The sequence below is a fragment of the Callospermophilus lateralis genome, chromosome 3 (assembly GCF_048772815.1).
Source record: "Callospermophilus lateralis isolate mCalLat2 chromosome 3, mCalLat2.hap1, whole genome shotgun sequence".
NCBI classification, from domain to species: domain Eukaryota; kingdom Metazoa; phylum Chordata; class Mammalia; order Rodentia; family Sciuridae; genus Callospermophilus; species Callospermophilus lateralis.
The window spans coordinates 12,203,182-12,224,588 of NC_135307.1; the positions used below are offsets into that span (position 1 = coordinate 12,203,182).

At 34.7% G+C, this 21,407-nt stretch overlaps 1 protein-coding gene across 2 annotated transcripts in view; it reads right to left on the reverse strand.

Annotated features, from left to right (window-relative positions):
• The window catches only part of Ppp4r4 (protein phosphatase 4 regulatory subunit 4), a 116,663-nt gene that overhangs the window by 32,402 nt on the left and 62,854 nt on the right, over positions 1-21,407 (reverse strand). For both annotated transcript variants that reach the window (XM_076847995.2, XM_076847994.2), the window contains exons 9-14: positions 21,047-21,169; positions 19,866-20,038; positions 19,429-19,548; positions 17,195-17,272; positions 16,207-16,290; positions 14,705-14,887 (exon numbers count right to left, since the gene is read on the reverse strand). In XM_076847995.2, the coding sequence (XP_076704110.1) occupies positions 14,705-14,887; positions 16,207-16,290; positions 17,195-17,272; positions 19,429-19,548; positions 19,866-20,038; positions 21,047-21,169 (761 nt within the window). The remainder of the gene's footprint in view (positions 1-14,704; positions 14,888-16,206; positions 16,291-17,194; positions 17,273-19,428; positions 19,549-19,865; positions 20,039-21,046; positions 21,170-21,407) is intronic.

Below are 21,407 nucleotides of genomic sequence, written 5' to 3' on the forward strand. Positions count from 1 at the left end.
TGAATACTAAGACAATTACAGTGGGAATCCTTGAAATTCAAGCAGAATCAAGTGCCCCACTGCTGAGACACCAATGCCCGCCAGTCCAATCCCCTTCACACATGCCATTCCACCCTACTAGGTACCATTTCATGCTGAATGTAAAATGAAGATACCTGCTATGACTTAGAACAGAAATCTTGAAAAAGATAAATAATCAGAAACATAAGTGGCTTAAAATGAATTTTACATAAATAGGGAACTAAATAAAAGCACATTATTCTTTTGGGTATAATGAAATAATTTCAAGTGCTTATACACTAGTCACATGAAAATATATATACTTTACAACTCATACATAATATATACCTTATAATATAAGGTAAATATCCTTAGGGGTCAGAAATCAAAGACAAACATAATATCATGTCAAAAGAACATAAAAGCCATCTTGAAGTTGTGACAATTTAAACATGAAGAATAATGACTACAACAAAGATATCATTTAATGTTTAAAAGAGAGTCTGAAGAGAGAAACTCAGAGAGAGAAAACCAAAATCAAAATTGACCTATCACCTTTATAAGTGGTCACTGCACCAAGTCCTAGTTCTGAAATTTGAAAATTAGATGGGAAGAATTCAGATTCCATCCTGATTTTACTTGTTATCTCAGGGTAACCAAATACCCATGTGAATGAGGGAAAGCACTTCTTCATAGAAGAATACCATTAATGAGGCCTAAGAAACGATGGAATTTTTAAAAATCACTCATTTGCAAGTTCTAATAAAGTAATTCAAGCAAGGGTCACCAATGGGTGCTAAAACTGTTGAGTCAAGACTGATGAGAAACTGGGTACTCAGAGGGTTGAAGAATCAGTTGCAGACTGCAGTACAGACCACAGCGGTGGAAAAAACTAACTTTGCATAATCACTCTTAGCTCACCAACAGTGGAACAATCACCCAGACGTGATCTAATGTAAAATATACAACAGCACCTCTAAAGTTTCCTTGCCAAAAATGTTTAACCTGAATCACAGCAAGCTCTCAGGTCTAACTTGTGGTTTACAAGGAACACAGATAAGCAGCAATCCAACAAATAATAAGCTAGAATATTCTACAGCACAACCACCCAGCCCCTTCTACAATCCATGTCATGAGCAAGTGGAGAGGGACAGGGAGACTCTTCTAGATGAAATGAGAATTCAGAGGGCTGAGAATGTAGCTCTGCGGGAGAGCACTTGTATAGAATGGATAAGGATGTGGGTTCTATCCCAAGCACCACCACCACCACTCCCAAAAAAAAGAGAGAGAGAAGGAAAATTCAGAGATATAACAATCAAAGGCAAGGTGCAGATCTTAACTGGATCCTATATGAAATAAAATAATCATAAAGTTCACTTGGGAGATATTTGCTAAGCCATTAATATACATTGGATATTAAGTAATATTAAAGAATAATTATGAATGTTGTCAGATGTCCTCAGTAGAATGTAAATTGAATAGGAATAGGTCCTTTGCTTTTTTGTTCACTATTATATTCCTGGCACCTAGAATAATGCTTGTCAAATAGTAAGGACACTATAAATTTTGTTGAATGAATGAATAGATGAATGAATATTATAAGTATGGTACTAAAAATATAAATGTTTTTATGTGTCCTGTTTGAGCACAGAAAACATGCTAAAATAATTGTGTATTTGCTTTAGAGTGTGGAATTATTGGAATTATCTCCTTGTAAAGGAGAACAGTAAAACATATCTCTCAGCCAGGAATGGTAGCACATGCCTGTAATCCCACTGACTAGGGAGACTGAGGCAGGAGGACTGTGAGATCAAAGCCAGCCTCAGCAACTTAGTGAGACCCTAAGCAACTTAGCGAAACCCTGTCTCTAAATAAAATATAAAAAAGGGCTGGTGATGTGGCTCAGTGGTTAAGCCCCGCTGGTTTCAATGCCTGATACCTAAAATATATACATTATAAATATATATATCAGCCTTGAAAGCACTCATTCACATTCTACATTGTAAGTCATTTCTCTTTCCTGAAGCTAACAATTCAGAATATTTATATATTCTTTTCACATCCTAAACACAAACATGCCAACTGTATAATTAGGTTGAAACCAACAATTAAAATCAAGCTTCATTTTACTTATAATCTCCTATTAATGTACTTATTTATATTTGATTACTTCTCTCTACCATCCCTGTATTAGAGTTGCTTTATGACCTAAAATATTGTATATTTTGAGAAGAAAGTGTATTCACTGTTGTTGTATGAAATATTCTATAGATGTCTATTATGTCCATTTGATTTCTGTTATTTTTCAGGTCCAAAGAGTTTTTATTGAGTTTATGTCTGGATGACTTACTTAATGTTGAGAGACATGTGTTGAAATCACCCCGTATTATTGTACTGGGGCCTATGTGAGGTTTCAAGTGATGTCTCTTTTATATAATCAGAGGTACCCATGTTTGAGGCATAAATATTTGTTACTGCTACATCTTCTTGGTGGATTGTTCCCTTTCCACTATGAAGTGATCTTCTTCGTCTCTTCTCATTAATCTTGGTGTCAGATCTGCTTTCACAGATGAGAGTAGCTATTCCTGTTTGTTTTCCATTTACATTTGCATTGTATATCAATTTTTATCCTTTCACTTCCAACCTGTGGCTGCCTTTGCCTATAAGGTGCATCTCTTGCAATCAACATAGTTGGTCTTGTTTTTTAATCCATTCTGCCAGCCTATGTCTTTTAACTGGAGAATTGAGACCATTTACTGTCAATGTTATTACAGAGAGATGCTTATTAATTCCTGCCATTTTGATGTATTTGTAATGTTTAATTTGGTCCAGCTTCTCATTTGCTTAGTAACTCTTCAAATAATATTTGTTCCTTTGAGAACTCTGGGGTTCTTCTGTGTGGAGTATTTGATCCTTTGAGAACTCTGGGATTCTTCTGTGTGGAGTATTTTGTTAAGTAAGTTCTCTAGTATCAGCTTACTTCTCATGAATTCTTTTCATTTATACTTATATTGGAAGGTTTTTTCCTTCTTCAGATCTGAAGGAGAGTCTTGCTTGACATAGCCATCTTGACTGACAGTTATTTTCGTTTAGGACTTGGAACACAACATTCCAAACCATTCTGGCTTTTAGGGTTTGTGCTGAGCAATCAGAAGTGATTCTGATAGGCTTGCCTCTAAAAGTATCTGATATTTTTTCTACTGAGGCTTTTAATATTCTGCATGTTATGCATTTAATTATAATGTGTCATGGAGAGGTTGTTTTTTGACCTTGTCTATCTGGGGTTCTGAATGCCTCCTGTATCTGGATGTCCATCTCATTCTCAAGGTTTATTTGGAATATGTTCTGTTATTATTTCTCTGAAGAGGTTATCAATTCCCTTAATTTGCACCTTGTAAACTGCTTTAATTCCAATGATTCTTAAATTTGTGCTCTAAGTGCCCCAGAGTTCCTGAATACCCAGATCATAGTTACTTATTTTCTTGTTTTTAATGCATCTGAATGTTCAGGGTGGCCACATTATCTTCCACATGGTCTACTCTATTAGAGGCACTTACCACTGAACATTTTGATTTATTGTATTTTTCATTCCCAAAATTTATTTAGTTCTTTTTTGAAAAATTTATTTTTAGATATAAATGACGGTATATTTTGACATATTATACACACGATACATAACTTATTCTAATTAGAATCACACTTTTATGGTTGTACATGATATAGGTCTCACTGGTCATATATTCATATATGAACATAGGAAAGTTATATCTGATTCATTCACTATGTCTTCCCTCTTCCCATCTCTCTTCCCTCCCTTTCTCCCCTTTGTCAAATCCAATGAACTTCTATTCTTCCCTCTCTTACCCTTATTGTGAGTCAGCATCCACATACCAGAGAAAATATTCAGCCTTTGGTTTTGAGGGATTGGCTTATTTCACTTAGCATAATAGTCTCCAGTTCCATCCATTTACTGGCAAATGCCATAATTTCATTGTGATAATCCATTTTGTGCGTGTGTGTGTGTGTGATTGTGTGTGTGTATATAAATAAAATGTGGTGTGTGTGTGTGTGTGTGTGTGTGTGTGTGTGTGTATATATGCACACACATTTTCTTTATCCATTCATCTGTTGAAGGGCACCTAAATTGGTTCCATAGCTTGGCTATTGTGAATTGAGCTGCTATAAACATTGATGTGGCTGTGTCACTGTAGTATGCTGATGCTAAGTCCTCTAGGTATATGTCAAAGAGTGAGATAACTAGGTCAAATGGTAGTTTCATTCCATGTTTTCTGAAGAATCTCTTATACTGCTTTCTGGAGTGGCAATTTTCAGGCCCACCAACAATGTATGAGTGAACCTTTTCCCCCACATCTCCACCAACATTTATTGTTACTTGTATTCCTGTAATTGCCATTCTGACTGGAGTAAGGTGGAATCTCGGTATAGTTTTATTTGCATTTCTCTGCCGGATATGTTGAACATTTTTTCATATATTTGTTGGTCATCTGTATTTTTTCTTCTGTGTAGATCCTGTTCAGTTCTTTTGCCCATTTATTGATTGGATAACTACTTTTTTGGTTTTTTTTTTTTGGGGGGGGGGTTGGAGTTTTTTTTTTTTTAACAGAGAACTTTAATATTTATTTTTTAGTATTTGGCAGATACAACATCTTTGTTTGTATGCGGTGCTGAGGATCGAACCCGGACCGCACGCATGCCAGGCAAGCACGCTACCGCTTGAGCCACATCCCCAGCCCTGGAGTTGTTTTTTTTTTTTTTGGGGGGGGGTGTTAAGTTTTGTGTTTTTTTAAATTCTTTGTATATCCTGGAGATTAATGCTTTATCTGAGGTACAGGCAGCAAAGATTTTGTCCCATTCTGCAGGCTCCGTCTTCGCATTCTTGTTTCATTTGCTGTAAGGAAGCTTTTTAGTTTGATACTATCCCATTTATTGATTCTTGATTTTACTTCTTGTGCTTTAGGATTTTTACTGAGGAAGCTGGTTACTAACCTGACATAATGGAGAATTGGGCCTACATTTTCTTCGAGTAGTGCAGGTTCTCTGATCTATTGTGAATTGAGCTGTTAATGCTTAGGTCCTTGGTCCACTTTGAGTTGATTTTTGTGCAGGATGAGAGATAGGGATTAAATTTCATTCTATCATATATGGATTTATAGTTTTTCTAGCACCATTTGTTGAAGAGACTATCTTATCACCAGTGTATTTTATGGCACGTCTGTCTAGGATGAGATAGCTGTATGTATGTGGGTTTGTCTCTGTCTTGTATTCTGTTCATTATTCTTCATATCTGTTTTTGTACTATCACCCTATAATATAAATTAAGGTCTGGTATTGTGAGGCCTCCAGCTTCAATTTTCTCACTAAGGATTTCTTTGGCAATTCTGGGCCTCTATTTTTTCCAGATAAATTTCATGGCTGATTTTCTATTTATATGAGGAACATCATTGGAATTTTAATAGGAATTGCATTAAACCCATATAGTGCTTTTGGTAGTATGCTCATTTTGATTATATTAATTCTGCTTAACCAAGAACATGGGAGATCTTTCCAACTTCTAAGGTCTTTTTCAATTTCTGGGTTTTTTTTTTTGCAATTTTTACATTGTAGAGATCTTTCACGTCTGTTTTTTAGGTTGATTCCCAATTTTTCTCTTTTTTAGGTTATTGTGAATGGGATAGAAATACAATTGATTTATGGGTGTTAATTTTGTATCCTGCTACTTGCAGAATTCATTTATGAGGTCTAGAAGCTTTCTGCTGAAGTTTCTTGAGTCTTCTAAATATAGAATCATGTCAGCAACTAGGGATAGTTTGAGCTCTTCTTTTCCTATTTGTATCCATTTAATTTCTGTCTTTTGCTTAATTTCTCTGGTTAGGGTTTCAAAAACTATGTTGAATAGAAGTGGTGAAAGGGGGCATCCTTGTCTTACTATGGTTTTTAGAGGAAATGCTTTCAGTTTTTCTTCATTTAGAATGATGTTGGCTTTGGGTTTGTCATATATAGCTTTTACAATGCTGAGGTATGTTCCTATTATCCCTAGTTTTTCTAGTGTTTTGACCATGGATGGATGGATGCTGTATTTTGTCAAATCCTTTTTCTGCATATATTCAGATAATCATGCAAGTCTTGTCTTTAAGTCTGCTGATGTGATGAACTACATCTATTGATTTCCATATGTTGAAACAACCTTGCATCTCTGGGAAGAACCCCATTCGATCATGGTACACTCTCTTTTTTAAAATGTGTTTTTGTGTGCAGTTCACCAAAATTTTAATAAGAACTATTGCATCTATGTTCATTAGGAATATTGGTCTGAAGTTTTCTTTCCTTATGTGTCTTCATCTGGTTTTGGTATAGGATGATACTAGCTTCATAGAATGAGTTTGGAAGGGTTCCCTCTTTTTCTGTTTCACGGAATAATTTGAGGAGAACAGGTGTAAGTTGTTCTTTGAAGGTCTCATAGAACTCAGCTGAGAATCCATTCAGTCCTGGGCTTTTCTTTGTTGGATAGCTTTTGATGGCATCTTCAATTTCATTGCTTGAAATCAATCTGCTTAGATTTTCTGTGATTCTGATTCAGTGTGATCATGATTCAATTTGTGTAAATCATATGTCCCTAGAAATTTGTCAATGTCTTCATGATTTTCTATTTTTTTGGGAATATAGATTTTCAAAATAGTTTCTGACTATTCTCTGTATTTCAGTAGTGTCTGTGGTGATATTTCCTTTTTCATAATAAATTTTAGAAATTCGAGTCTTTCTTTTTTCATAAGCTTGGCTAAGGGCTTATCAATTTTAATTATCTTTCAAAGAAACAACTTTTTGTTTCACTGATTTTTAAAAATTTTGTTTGTTTCAATATCATTGATTTCAGCTCTGGTTTTAATAATTTCCTATCATCTACTGTTTTTGGTGTTGATTTGTTCTTCTTTTTCTAGGGCTTTGAGGTGTAATGTTAATTATTTGGTGACTCTCTATTCTTTTGAAGAATGCACTCAGTGCAATGAACTTTCCTCTTAGAACTACCTTCGCTGATGTACCAAAGATTTTGGTATATTGTGTAGCTAATCTCATTTACATGTATTTTTTTTTATTTCATCCCTGATTTCTTCTGCTATCCATCATTCATTCAATACTGTGTAATTTAGTCTCCAAAGTTAGAGTAACATTTTTTTATTTTATTGTTGATTTTAATTTCATTCCATTATGATCTTATAGGATACAAGGTATTATCTCTATTTTTGTACTTACTAAAAGTTGTTTTGTGGCCTAAGATATGCTCTATTTTAGAGAAAGATCTATGTGCTGCTGAGAAGAAAGTGTATTCTGTCATCGATGGATAAAATATTCTGTATATTCTCTTAAGTCTAAATTATTAATTCTATTTTTTAGTTCTATAGCTTCTTTATTTAGTTTTTGTTTGGAAGATATTTCCAGTGATGAGAGGCACGTTAAAGTCACCCCATATTATTGTGTTGTGATTCTTGAAATAGAGAAAGTTTGTTTGATGTATGCAGATGCTCCACTGTTTGAGGAATAAAGATTTACAATTATTGTGTCTTGATGATATATAATTCACTTAAGAGTATGTTATGGCCTTTTTTTTGTCTCTTCTGATTAATTTTGGCTTGAAGTCCACTTTATCTGATATTAGAATAGAAACCCCTGCTTGTTTATGAGATGCATATGAATGATATGATTTTCTCCTTCCTTACCTTCAGTCTGTGGATATATTTGCCTATGAGATGAGTCTCTTGGAGACAGAAAATTGTTGGGTCTTGTTTTTTATTCCAATCTACTAGTCTAGGTCTTTTGATTGATGAATTTAAGCTATTTACACTCATTGTTATTATTGAAATATGATTTTTATTCCTGTAATTTTGATTTATTTCTGGTTTTTATTCGAGCTAGATTCTCCTTTGATTATTCTTCTAGAGTAGCTCCTCCCTTTGCTAGTTTTTCACTTTTATTCTTCATTTCTTCTTCATGAAATATCTTATAATGTTTTATACTTCAGGCTTTGGAAGGTTTTTATCACATTGTCAATTCTGAAGCTTAATTTTACTGGTTATAGTATTCTTGGTGGCATCCATTTTTCTCTCAGAGCTTGGTATATATTATTCCAAGACCTCTTAGCTTTGAGGGTCTGAGTTTAGAGACCAGCTGAGATCTGTATTGGTTTCCCTCTAAATGCTACCTGTTGTTTTTCTCTGATAGCCTTTAAAATTCTATCCTTATTCTCTATGTTAGGCTTTTTCATAATAATGTGTCTTGGGGTGGGTCTGTTATAATTTTGTATATTTGGGGTCCTCTATGCCTCCTGTATTTGATTTCACATTTCATTGTTAAGATTTGGGAAATTTTCAGATATTATTGCATTGAAAACATTGTACATTCCTTTAGTTTGTTTCTACAAGGTTTTTTCATGTTATCCCATATTTCCTGGAAGTTCTGTTCATGGTCTCTTAACATCTTTTCTCCATGATCAACTCTATTTTCAAGATTATATATTTGGTCTTCATTGCCTGGACCTCTTTCTTCCAAGTGGACCAGTCTGCTGGTGATGCTTTCCTTTCCAGTGAATTTTTAATTTGGTTTACAGATTTCTTCATTTTGAGTATTTCTGCTTAATTTTTTTTCAGAATTTCTATCTCTTTAATGAAGTGACCTTTTGGTTCCTTTATTTTCTCCCTGTAGTCACTTCTTAACTCATCTTCATCTCCTACCTCACAGATCAATTTAACTGTGAACATTCTAAACTCCTTCTCTGACACTTCTTCCACTGTGGTGTTCATGGATTCTGTTATTGAATTATTTTGGTTTATTTGAGGTGATTTGTTTCCTTGCTTTTTCACATTGTTGGTGGGTCTACCCATTTAACAGTATGAATTGGAGGCAGCAGATTTTCTACCCTGTGGACTTATAGTGTCCCTGAAGGTTTCTAGTACCTCACAGTTTAGGGGGATACAGATAACAACAACCAATGCAAACAACTACAGCATTAAACCAAAGAATTCCTGCTTTGGCATCTATAGTGTTATCACACTAAACAGAAATGACATGATCAGTTATTGCTTATGGTAAAAGCAGTAAGTTTACATAAAGGTTTACAATTTTAAGTGGTGAACAGGGATAGAAAACAAGTGATGTAGGATGTAATGATTTTGAGGGAGGAGGAGAGAAAATAGAAGCAAAAAATAAAGGAAGAGTGAAAGAAACATCAAAAAAGATAGGTTGTTATCAGTGTAAAAGAAAGAGGCAATCAAGGGAAACAGATAATTGAGAGATAAATGAATAAAATAAAAATGTTAAAAATAAAAAAATATAAGAACAAAACTGATATAGTCAAATCAACATCTTTATACTCAAAATACTGACCCTTGAAAAATAACTGCCTTCAAAAAATACTAGGAATGAGAAAAAAGAAACAGATATATATAAGTGTCCATGAACCATTCAGGTCACAATTAACAGAAGAAAAAAGAAAGAAAAAGGATCTTGATGAAAAGTTAACAAATTATTTCTATTGGGGCTCAAAAGATTCTCAGCTTCCCTTCTCAGGTGTCTTAGGTGGGGTTGCTGAAGTATGAAAAGAAAGTATACAGGCGGGACTCCTGGGGGTGGGGGTTAGGTGTAGGGAGCCTCTAGGTTCTTCCTCGAATGGCGATTTGTATGAAGACTTTAAATCAGGGCACTTTCCAGGCTGAGCAGTTCCCAGACCACTCTGGGAGACTGGACCCCAGGAAAAATCTCCAGGTTTCACTCAAGACAGTGGAGGGGCCAATGCTTGCTCCCCTCAGTCACTTGTGAATTTCATGTTTTCTAGACTCTCTTGGGTTCCAACTTGGAACTCATTCTATTCCTATCAGCCCTTTCAAATTCTGGCTAGGTGCATCTCTCCCAGCAGATCTTTCAAGCAACCAGGCTGGTGGGGTTGGGAGAAACCGGTTAAGTTTCCCTGACCAATATTCCCCTGTTTGATATTCTCCTAGTTACTTAGGCATACTCTATGCCATACCACATGGGTTTCCAGACCTGTACTTTGGACCCAGCACAGTTGCAAGGATTCAGTTCCCCCAGCTACCATTCCCCAGCACTGGAGCTGCAAAATGGTTCCTTTCTCTGTTCTTCCTGGCAGCTGGGAGAGATGTAGCTGGGAGGATATTGTGCAGGATACCTTTCAGGTGACTTGGACAGTGTCTTTGATCTCTGATTTCTATGTACCCAGACACCCCAAACCTCCTAAGAATGTCGTTTCCTTTAATTGATGTATCCCTCTACTATTTTAGTGCAAGGAGAATCACACTGGCAGGTGCCACCAGCAGCAGCAGCAGTGCTAGGGATTTCTTATTTATTTTATTATATCCAACCTCCTGAGTCCTTTTTGCTTTTAATGTCAAAAATTAATTCCTAGTAATGTGCCCCCTTCTCACCTTGCTGAGAAGCTGCTTGTCTGATTTCTCGGTTTCACACCACAGGCAACCAAGTAGGTTACCTTCTCTAATCCATCATTTTGAATCCTCCAGTTTAGTTTTTTATCAATATTTCTATCTCCTTATTAAATTTCTCATATATATCCTATACTGACTTCCTTAATCCATTCAGTTGTTCTTCTGTGTTCTGTTGGAATTCATGTTTTAGGTCACAAAGCAACTCTTGGCAAATATAAAAAATTGGTATAATTCCTTGCATCTTATCAGATCATAATGGTATGAAATTAAAAAACAACATGACAAACCCTTCAGAAACCACATAAATATATGGAGATTAAACAAGACAGTTTTGAATGATGCATGGGTGATAGAAGAAATCAAGGGAGATAATTTAAAAATTCTTAGACTCAAATGAGAATACTGATACAATCTATCAGAATCTCTGCAACACTATGAAGGCAGTTCTGAGAGGAAAGTTTATAGCTATGAGTGCCTACACAAGAAAATCAAAAAGGTTCCAATAAACAACCTAATGATGCATCTCAAGGTCCTTGAAAAAGAACAAACCAATTCCAAAAATTATTTAAGATCAAAGCTAAAATTAATGAAATAGAGAACTTTAAAAAAATACAAAGGATCAATGAAACAAAGGGGGGGGGTTCTTTGAAAAGACAAACAAGATTGATAAGGCCTTAGCCAAACTAACCAAAAGAAAAAGAAAGAAAACCCAAGTTAATAAAATTAGAGATTAAAAAGGAGAAACCACCATAGACATCATAGAAATCCAGTGGATCATTAGGGACTATTTTAAAAGTTTATACTTCAATAAATTGGAAAACCTAGAAGAAATGGATACAGTTCTAGACAAATATAATCTGCCAAACTGAATCAAGAAGACACAGGAAACCTAAACAGATCAATGACTAGCCATGAAATAGAAGCAGTAACCAAAAGCCTTCCAACAGAGAAAAGTCTAGGACCAGGAGGATTCTCAGCTGAATTTCTGTTTAATATAGCACTAGAAATTCTAACCAGAGCAATTATTCAAGAAAAAAATTAAATGGATAAAAATAGAAAAGGAAGAAGGTTATCACTGTTTGCAGATGATATGTTCCTATACCTAGAAGATTTAAAGAACTCCACCAAAAAACTATTAGTGCTAATAAACAAATTTGGCAAAGCAGCAGGTTACAAAAATCAACAGCTTTCCTATAAACCAACAACCAATCTTTTGAGAAAGAAGTCGGGAAAATAACTCCATTCAGAATAGCTTCACGAGGGGAAGAAAAAAAAAAAAACTTAAAACATAACCAAGAAGGTGAAAGACAACTACAATGAACACTATAAAACACTGAAAAAAGAAGACGTTAGAAGATGAAAATACTAACCAAGTTCATGGATAGGAGAATTAATACTGTTAAAATGGCCATACTACCAAAAGCAATATGCAGATTCAACGCAATCCCCACCAAAATACCAATGGCATTCTTCACAGAACTAGAAAACACAGTCTAAAATTCATTTGGAAGCAGCCAAAGCAATTCTAAGCCAAAAAATATCACTGAAGGCATCACAATACCTGACTTCAAATTATACTTCAAAGCTATTCAGAAAGTGCATGTTACTGGTTTAAAAACAGACACACAGATCAAAGCAACACAAATAGAAGACAGTGACAAACCCATACATCAAGACTCATCCGATCTTTCACAAAGGTGTCAAAAACATACATAGAGAAAAGACAAAAGACAGTCTTTTCTACAAATGGGGCTGGGAAAATTGGTTATCCACATGTAGAAGAATGAAACTAGATCCTTATTTCTTACCCTGTACAAAAAATCAACTCAGAATGGATCAAAGACCTAGGGATTAGAACAGAAACTATGCAATTCCTAGAAGAAAACAGGGTCAACACTCCAGCATATAGGTGCAGGCAAAAACTTTCTCAAAAGGACCTCTTAAGCTCAAGAAATAATGCCACGAATTTATAAATGGGACAGCATCAAAATAAGAAGCTTCTGCACAGCAAAGGAAACAATTAGGAATGTGAAGCAAGAACCTACAGAGTAGGAGAAAATCTCTGATACCTACTCTTCTGACACAGGATTAATATCTAGAATATATAAGGAACACAAAAATCTTTATACCAAAAAAATCAAATAACCCAATTAATAAATGGGAACACTACAGACACTTCTTCTCAAAAGAAGAAATACAAACAGCCAACAAATATATATATATAGATAGATAGATAGATATAGATATATACATATAGATATATAAATGTTCAACATCATTATAAGTCAGGGAAATGCAAGATTTAACTGAGATTTCAGTCAGAATGGCAGTCATCAAGGATACAAATAATAATAAATGCTGGAGAAGATATGGAGAAAAAGAAACACTTTTATAACATTGGTGAGATTATAAATTAGTATAACCACTATGCAAATAGTATGGAGACTCCTTAAAAGACTAGGAAAGGAACCACAATATGACCCAGTGTCACCACTCCTCAGTACTTATCCTGAAGAATTAAAGTCATCTTACTGTAATGATACATGTACAACCATGTTTATAGCAGCATAATTCACAAAAGACAAACTATGAAATTGTCCTAGGTGTCCATCAATGGATGAGAATGAATAAAGAAAATGTGGTGTATAAACACATGGAGTTTTATTCAGCCATAAAGAAAAAAGAAAGTATGTCATCTGAGGGGAAATGGATGAAACTAGAGACCACTGTGTTAAGCAAAATAAGTCAAACTCAGAAGGTTAAAGGTTATATACTTTCTTATGTGGAAGCTAGAGAGGAAAAAGGAAAAGAAAGGTGCTAGGGATGGGGAAACTCATGAAAATCAGAGAGAGATCAATAAAGGAAAGGATCCAAGGAGTGGGAGATGGGGAGGGAGATGCAGGAAGAGCTAGAGAGTGATATTGGCCAAATTATGTTGTTTTATTGTATATTGTGTGTGTGTGAATATGTAATAACAAATCCCCTTAGTATGTATAACTATAACACACCAATAAAAAAAGTGGGGAAAAATAGAGCACAAGCTCCATTAGAACAAGAGTCTGTTCATCTATGTTGTCATTGCTATAACTTCAGTTCTTAGACAAGTAAGGCATATATAGAACACACGTAAATAAATTACTGCTGAATAAAATTAACTTAATAAATTCTGCTCATTTTATGAGAAATGTCCAATGTGGTACATTCATGCTATTAAATGTGAAACTTATAAGGATGTATCATTGTCAAAATCACTCTTTAAGATTGTTATACTGCAATACAAATTTTAATTTCTCAGCTAGGCTTTGATGTGTGAAATAATCTTGTAGGGTGGTAGTTAATACAATGTGTGCCAAGTACTTTTTATGTTTTCCTAAGCTGCAAATAATGCTAATATATTTTTTCTCATTTTTAAATCTTTGAAGCTAAAGTTGATTCTGGATTTTTGAGATGACTGTTAACTTTCATCATCTCCCTTTCATTGAAAAGAAATAATAAAAATTGAAAATACTTTTTTTCAAAAAATTTCCAAAACAGAACATTATCTGGAGCTTTTAAAACTTTCACAAAATTGAATTGGAATATCATATTAAATATACAGTAATCTGAGGATTAAAACAATCCTCTCTGAAAATTTTTTATGAAAAAAGCAAACAACTAACTTCATAAGGAAGTTTAAGTATAACCCTATTTCAAGGGTCAGGTGTTTGTTCCTTAACTCTAAAAGGTCATCTGCAGTACAACATATAGTTTTCAGTATAAACTTTATCGGTCACATAGACACCCCATTAGGTACCCCAAACTAATATTAAGGAGCTTAAGGGAAGCCTTGGGAAAATGGCCTCCTAGGGTGAGACACTGAGGTTGTGGATACATCAGAGGGGCACATGAGAGCAGAAGGTCCTTTGTAGTCAAGTTGCTGAGTCCTGTCAACTTTCCTCACAAGAACTGTATCAAGTGTGAAGTGAGTTGGGTACAGTGACTCCTGCAGTGTATAAACAAAGGGTAAGCACAAGTCCTACCTGCTCCTGCCCCCTGCAACTAGGTGGAAGGTGATCAAACCAGAGAAGTAAAGGGAAACCAAGCTGCCTCCTCAGGGACCTGGGAGGATGACACCCTCCCAGACCCTCCCAGCAGAATGAAAGGAATTGAGTTTATTGCACTATTTTGATAATGTGAAGAATTTGGAAATGCCAAAATCAATCATGAGTTCAAAATAATAAAAATTCTGGGCTCACATTTGTCATCATGATGGTGAACATTCTTTGCAAGAAACGGTAATAAATCTGATCACTTGATATGATCTGAGGCAGACAGGCATATTTCTGCAGCAGCTTCTCATGGGTTCTCCATTTCAGAGAGGCTGCAGCTCGCTGCTCAGCAGCTGTGAGTGCTGGAATCAAGTCAGGCAGAGAGGACAACTGAAAAGGAATGCAGAGACAGAATCCATGGTACCTTAGTTGTCACGGGGAACGTTATCTGGTGAAATCAAATACTTTTTTAAAAAAAATCCCTAAGTAAAATTCAGTTACTGAAAATCAAATTTTGAAATAGACATTGGACTCCTTATTTTCCCAGGCGGGTGGATTACCATAGCAATTCTACATTTGCTTTATATTACTATGGGCCAGTTTTACCTTCTAAGTTCCTACCCCTTTGTCCTATTGCTTATTCTTGGAATAATCAGTTATGCTGACAATATAAACACAAATGCCAAAGATAATAAATAAGAATCACAGTAGTATTAAAATTGCTAATGTAAGAATTAAAGAGGAAATTTAATCAATTACCAACAGACCTTTGCAAGCATGGACCGTGTGGCAGGAGCTATTTCATTTATGTATTCATTTATTTGTTATAAAAAATAGTAAATTAACTGGTTAAAAAAGCTGTACTTGAAAAGTACTTTATTTGAGGGATTTTCAAAGAAACTGTATATTTCACCCACACAGCAGAGACACTGGAAATGAAAAAAACGGAAGAGCACGTGGCTTTTTGTACTTAGCACTAGGACACAGCCTTGCAACCAGCCTGGCACTGTGGGCTCTGCGAGACAGGGGAGCCACTGGCAGGAAGGCGGCACTTCCAGCATAACAGACCCCAGGGAGAGCTCCAGGTGCCTGTGGCTTGGGCCATGTATTCCTCAGGGATAAGAAAGAAATTCAAGAAGGAAGCTTACAATGTCTCACATGATTGTCAATATTCAATAGTAACTCTCTCAAATAATGCTAAGAGACACGAGATTAATTTGTTGTTCTTTCTTCTTGTACACACAAAGGCCTCATGTAATTTGTAAACTGATTAGGGATCCTCTACCCTGCCTCTCAGGGATCCTGCCAGCAAGCTGGGTGCTCTCCACTCCGGGCGGGAGATGGGTGGGCAAGTGCTATTCCCAGGTCCTAATGTTTCCAAACATCCTTTCACTGAATGAAACAAATCTCATAACAACTATGCAGAGTAGAATAATACTTAGAAAGTTCAGAAACTTTTTTTGGCCATTGGGGGTGGGGGTACCGGGGATTGAACTCAGGAGCACTGGACCACTAAGCCACATCCCCAGCCCTATTTCCCTATGTTTATTTTATTTAGAGTCAGGGTCTCACTGAGTTGCTGAATGCCTCACATTTGCTGAGGCTGGCTTTGAACTTGTGATACTCCTGCCTTAGCCTCCTGAGCCGCTGGGATGACAGGTATGGGCCACTGCACCAGCTCAGACACTTTTTTGACAGATGGGATTTACCTTATTTTCTTGAACACTGCTTTCTCCACCAGTAGACATAAGTTCCAAGATTTCTGGAAGATGTTCTACAAGAGCATCTAGGACCTTTTAATAGGAATATTGGTTATTCTTAGGGTGATTGCTATGTTTTTCTAGAATAGTTAACTTTACACATCAATTTCTACACAGAAATGATGTTATTTAACAAACATTTTGGGGGTTTCTATTTTCTTACTCTGCTATCTTCTTACTTCAAAGTCCTACAAAGATTTTTGCCTTGGTCAATCTCTTTCTTAAAAGAGATTAATGTAGGCATCTCTTATTATTGTTCAAAAAGTCTGAACTGGAGTTGGTTACTTCTACACAGCTGACATGCTCAAAATTGCCTCCCAACTTTTGAAAGGGAGTCTAAATCAGAAACTAGCCTCAGTGATATCAAAATACTGATCAGGAGAGCTCTCCATGTTAGTACCACTTAGTGAATGGAATGTACTAAACAGAACATCAAAGTGAAATATTACAAAATCCTCATAGGTAAGTATAAGAAGGTTAAAAAAAAACTCCATCAACAATGCTAAAAGAAAAAGTACATAAAATGTAACATATGATAAAAACTGTGTAAAATAAAAATCATAATATAGAAAATACAGTAATAATTATATAGAAAAATAAAAAATGCAAAAAATATTGAGTTAGAATATATAATAAATAATTAATAAAAATAAATAATTAATAAAAAGTATTGAGTTACGTTAGAATTAAAGTACACTTTTTGTCTATTTTTGGCACTTCCTAAATTTTTCTACTTTAAAGCAACATTTCCATTTTAAAGCTAAATATATTTTAAATCCTAATATTTTTTAAAGATTTCCACTCCCAGTCTATGATATAGTTGTTATGTTGACATGAAGCTTTGGGGCTAATGCAACTCTCAGGAAATGGGGAAAAGGCACTGATATATTCAACTTTATATGAAAGAAAGAATATAAACCAAATAGTAAAGTATTACCTCTAGTGATTCATCTTGTAATAATGTTATCAGTTCTTTCTGTATTAAATATATACCAGAATTCAGAAGTTTAGACACCTAAAATATAGCAACAAAGTCTCTCAGATTTGATATAAAGATTAAAATAATATTTTTAAAAACTTACATTCTTGTTAGATGCTTCCTCTAAAATAAAAAGATTACAATAAAAATATAAAATTAGATTTCTAGAAAACTCAGTTACATACATAACCAGCTTTTGCAGGGCTGGAGATGGAACTCAGGGGTGCTCTGCCACTGGGCTACATCTCTAGCCCTTCTTAGTTTTTGTTTTGAGATAGCATCTCACTAAGTTGCCAAGATTGACCTCTAACTTGGAATCCTCCTACCTCAGCTTCCTGAGAAGCAGGGAATACAGATGTGCAACACTGCACCCAGCTTCCATAATCAGCTTTTAAAATCTATTTCATAGCATGTTGGATTGTGTGGACATAAATAGGCAGGTATGCAGGTGGGGAAATACAGTGGATGGGATTTCCAGAGCCATGACGACTTCCACATCAAAGCAGTAACAAGCCACAGATCCCTCTAGCTCACAAACTGAAGTCTCAAAACAGCCAACAGTCTTAAAGGACATCTCAAGCACACAAGTGTTATAGCAGCTCCAAGTTTTCCAGAGAAAGTAGCTCCTGCTGAGGGCCTGTGGTGACATCAACTGGGTAGTACTAACGAGGAGAAACAACTTTCCTTTTTCTCATCAAAGATTTTAATCAGCATGAGCACAGTTGGGGGAGTCAGAATAGTCTAGTTCCTCTTGTAAACAATGGGTTTATTTCTCCAAACAAACTCAAGAGCCTCCAATGGTAGATTTAACAGTTTCTATTTTACATTTTTTAAAAACTGTGCTTGAGAAAATTTTATTTGGGGAAAAAAATGATTCCTGGATAACCCAAAACTTTCCTTGTGCTGTTTTTAACTTGTTGAAATTATTATTGAAAAATAATATTTTTCTGAAAAATAAGAATCAATATAATACAATAAACCAATTATCAAAATCTAGCAATAATACTGAATTACAAAATTTAAGTCCACCAGTGGATTTTTATTATTTAAAAGGAAAAAAACAAACTTAGTCCTTCATTTAAAGATGTGAACATCATTCTTAGCCTACTTTACATGATATGACTGTGAGAATATGGAACCTAGCCACCCAGATCATAAGTTGATCAACAATCTCCAAACTTTCTTTTACCAGTGAAATATTTTTATTATACCCATACATTTCAATGTGCCTAATTACATGGTGCAAAATTATGTTCACTATCAAATAGGATAAGACAAAAATCAACATGAGAAGAAAGTCTAATATTAGTAGCATAAAAACACTGCATTCTTGGACTCCAATCTTGTGCCAACTTCCCTGGAGACCACTGATCTAACAAACACACATGTACACAGTAACCAATCCTAAATAGCTGCTTATCCTGGAGGCTCAGCTGGAGTGCCCTCTGCCCTTTTCCATGCCCTAAAACAGATTTCTGTAGCTGCCAAAGATGACAGAATTATGTAATGTTGGAATTACTTTAAATAACTATAGCATTTAAGGGGAGAATTCCTAAATTTTGAACAGTGAACTCCTATTTCATCTAGGCCAGAAAGTGTCACTTTAAGGAAGCAAAGGATACCACTCAATAGTTAAAAGAATTTTAAGTACCATTTATAAAGGCTATGAGCATCCTGCACACTTTGAGCTACTCTAACAGTGCAAGGATAATAAAATATTCTCAATGAAAATAAGAACTTATTATACTACTTACAAAGAAAGAAAATATTTTACTATGCCACACACAATGAGGTTTTTTTCTAATGTGAGTTACAGCTCATACATGTTTACTGCAACGATAGCATAGGTGTGTTTCTTGCTATCATCTAAGAAATAGGCCCCAAATTTCAACTTCAATGGTTAAAAAGCTAATTACACTCATTGTAAAAATTTAAACTCACTTTTTCTTATACTTTATGGGAAGCTATAATAGCTGAATCTAAATCTATGCTCAGGAAGCGCCATTCATTTTCAGTAAAAACAATAAATGAAAATAATTTGTCTATCAATTTTCCATTTGTACTAAAGTGATCTAAGTTTAGATGCAAAGCATACACATTATAAAGCATATTAAAAACTGATTTTACTTCCATATCTACCACAACTGCCTAGATTAACGTAATGTACAGCAGTATAAATTTTTTAGACTTACTTCATAAAAGCAAATAGCAATAGTGTATCTGACTGGTACCTCAGGGTCATGACAAAGGCAGAAGAATGTAGAATAGAGTTCCATGTGAAAGTTCTTAGGATCAACAAAAACAATCATGGCCTGGTGGAGGTGGGAGGGGAAGATGAACAGGAAGGAGAGAAAAACATTCATTGGTACCTGGTATTATAATGAAATCACATTCTCTAAATCATAATTTAATTGAAAATCATATTTGAAAGATCCAAATGCATGCACATAATTCTAATTTATACATAGAAATATAAATTCCACAAATATTTATTCAGTGCCTGCTATATATACCACACATAATGCTAAGCAGCAAGTGTCAAATATGGCAATATTTCTTAATGCCATCTGTTCACATATTTTAGAGCTATAATTAAAATGCTCAGTAAATATAAATATATTGTTATTACCGGAAAGTTATAGGCACAATTCTTTCGTACTGAAGTGTATTTCTTCTCCTGCTCTAGGACTTGGGGTGGAATCTGGTTTTCCAGATTGTGTCCATTTTCTTGTTGCAAACCCAATGTACAAAGTTTCTTATAAAACTCCAAAAATCTCAAGTGTTGATCTGGAGTAAGAATTCCTAAAACAAATGTAAAATCTGTGTTCAGCATTTCAATTGAAACAAAAATTAAAAAGAAAAACTCAAAGTACAATAAAAACAAATTTGGAACCTAATCTTTAAATATATGGTTATAGACAGTTCATGAATCAAAAGTAATGAGGAAAGATAAACTATTATGAAGAAACCTAGCAGGTCATATTGTTTCATCTTATGTTCATTTTAATAAGATTTTAACTTCAATTTCACAAGTGTGAACTATGTCATGCAGGAATTATTTCTATGTTAATTTCTTCAGCTTGTAGAAAACAAGTCAGTATAATAGGAATAATATTACGACTATTTATACATATTGTTATTTATTTATGGTAAATATTCTAAAATTTCCTCCAAAAACACAGGGGTGTTTTTGGAGCTAAATATTGAATCTAAAAAATAGAAAAGTGAATCCAAAATATTTTTGATATACGGAATGCTTCCACATTCAATCATTATTCACTATCAGGGAGCCAGGGATTCATTATGGATTGCAAAGTACTTTTTTCAATCATCTACTAAATGTCTGTAACTCACATAAAGAAAATGTGTTACTATGCCAAAAGGTTTTAACTTAATTCTCATGATTATCATAAACTAAAAACTGAGCAATATGTTCAAAATACCAAGACTTAAAGGTATTATTCTATGTTCTATGCAAAACTACTTACAAGATACATTTATTATTCAACAAAAGATGAGTATTCTTCCTACGCAGCAATAGTTCACATACCTGAGCTTCTGTTATCACAAACCTAATACTATATAAGCATAATACATTCCAAAGTCATTATTCTTTGAAATAGGTTCTACTAGTGAAAAGGTCTTTTCTAAATGTGCTTGAAATTAGTTTATCAAAATTCTAAGAGCTCATCAAATTTTACATACTTAAAGGATAGGTTTTACAACTAAAGAACTCAAGTTCATTGGCTAAGGTAGAAGAAAACAGGAAAAAGTTATCTATACTTTTGAAATTCTTAGAATATACCATACCATATAGTCCATGGCATAGTTTTCCTAAATGAAAAGATAATGAAATAAGAATTGATTCATCTGCTTTGAAAGATTTTTCACAAAACGATTTCACTAAGGGAAGGATAGTCTGACTTCTGTCATCTGTAAAACAAAACAAAACAATATATAATTTAGACCCAGTTGCCAACACTGTACATGTGGCAACTCATACACATACAAATTACAAGGGGTGGGGGGACTCTTGTTAGTCCCAGAATAATAGAAAATATCTGAAGATGAGATGACAAGGGTGGGTAGTAATGGAACGGGACGACCTTAGTGGGACTGGAGTGTCAACACAGGATAAATGGGAAATAAAGAATGGGCGGGGATAAAGCCA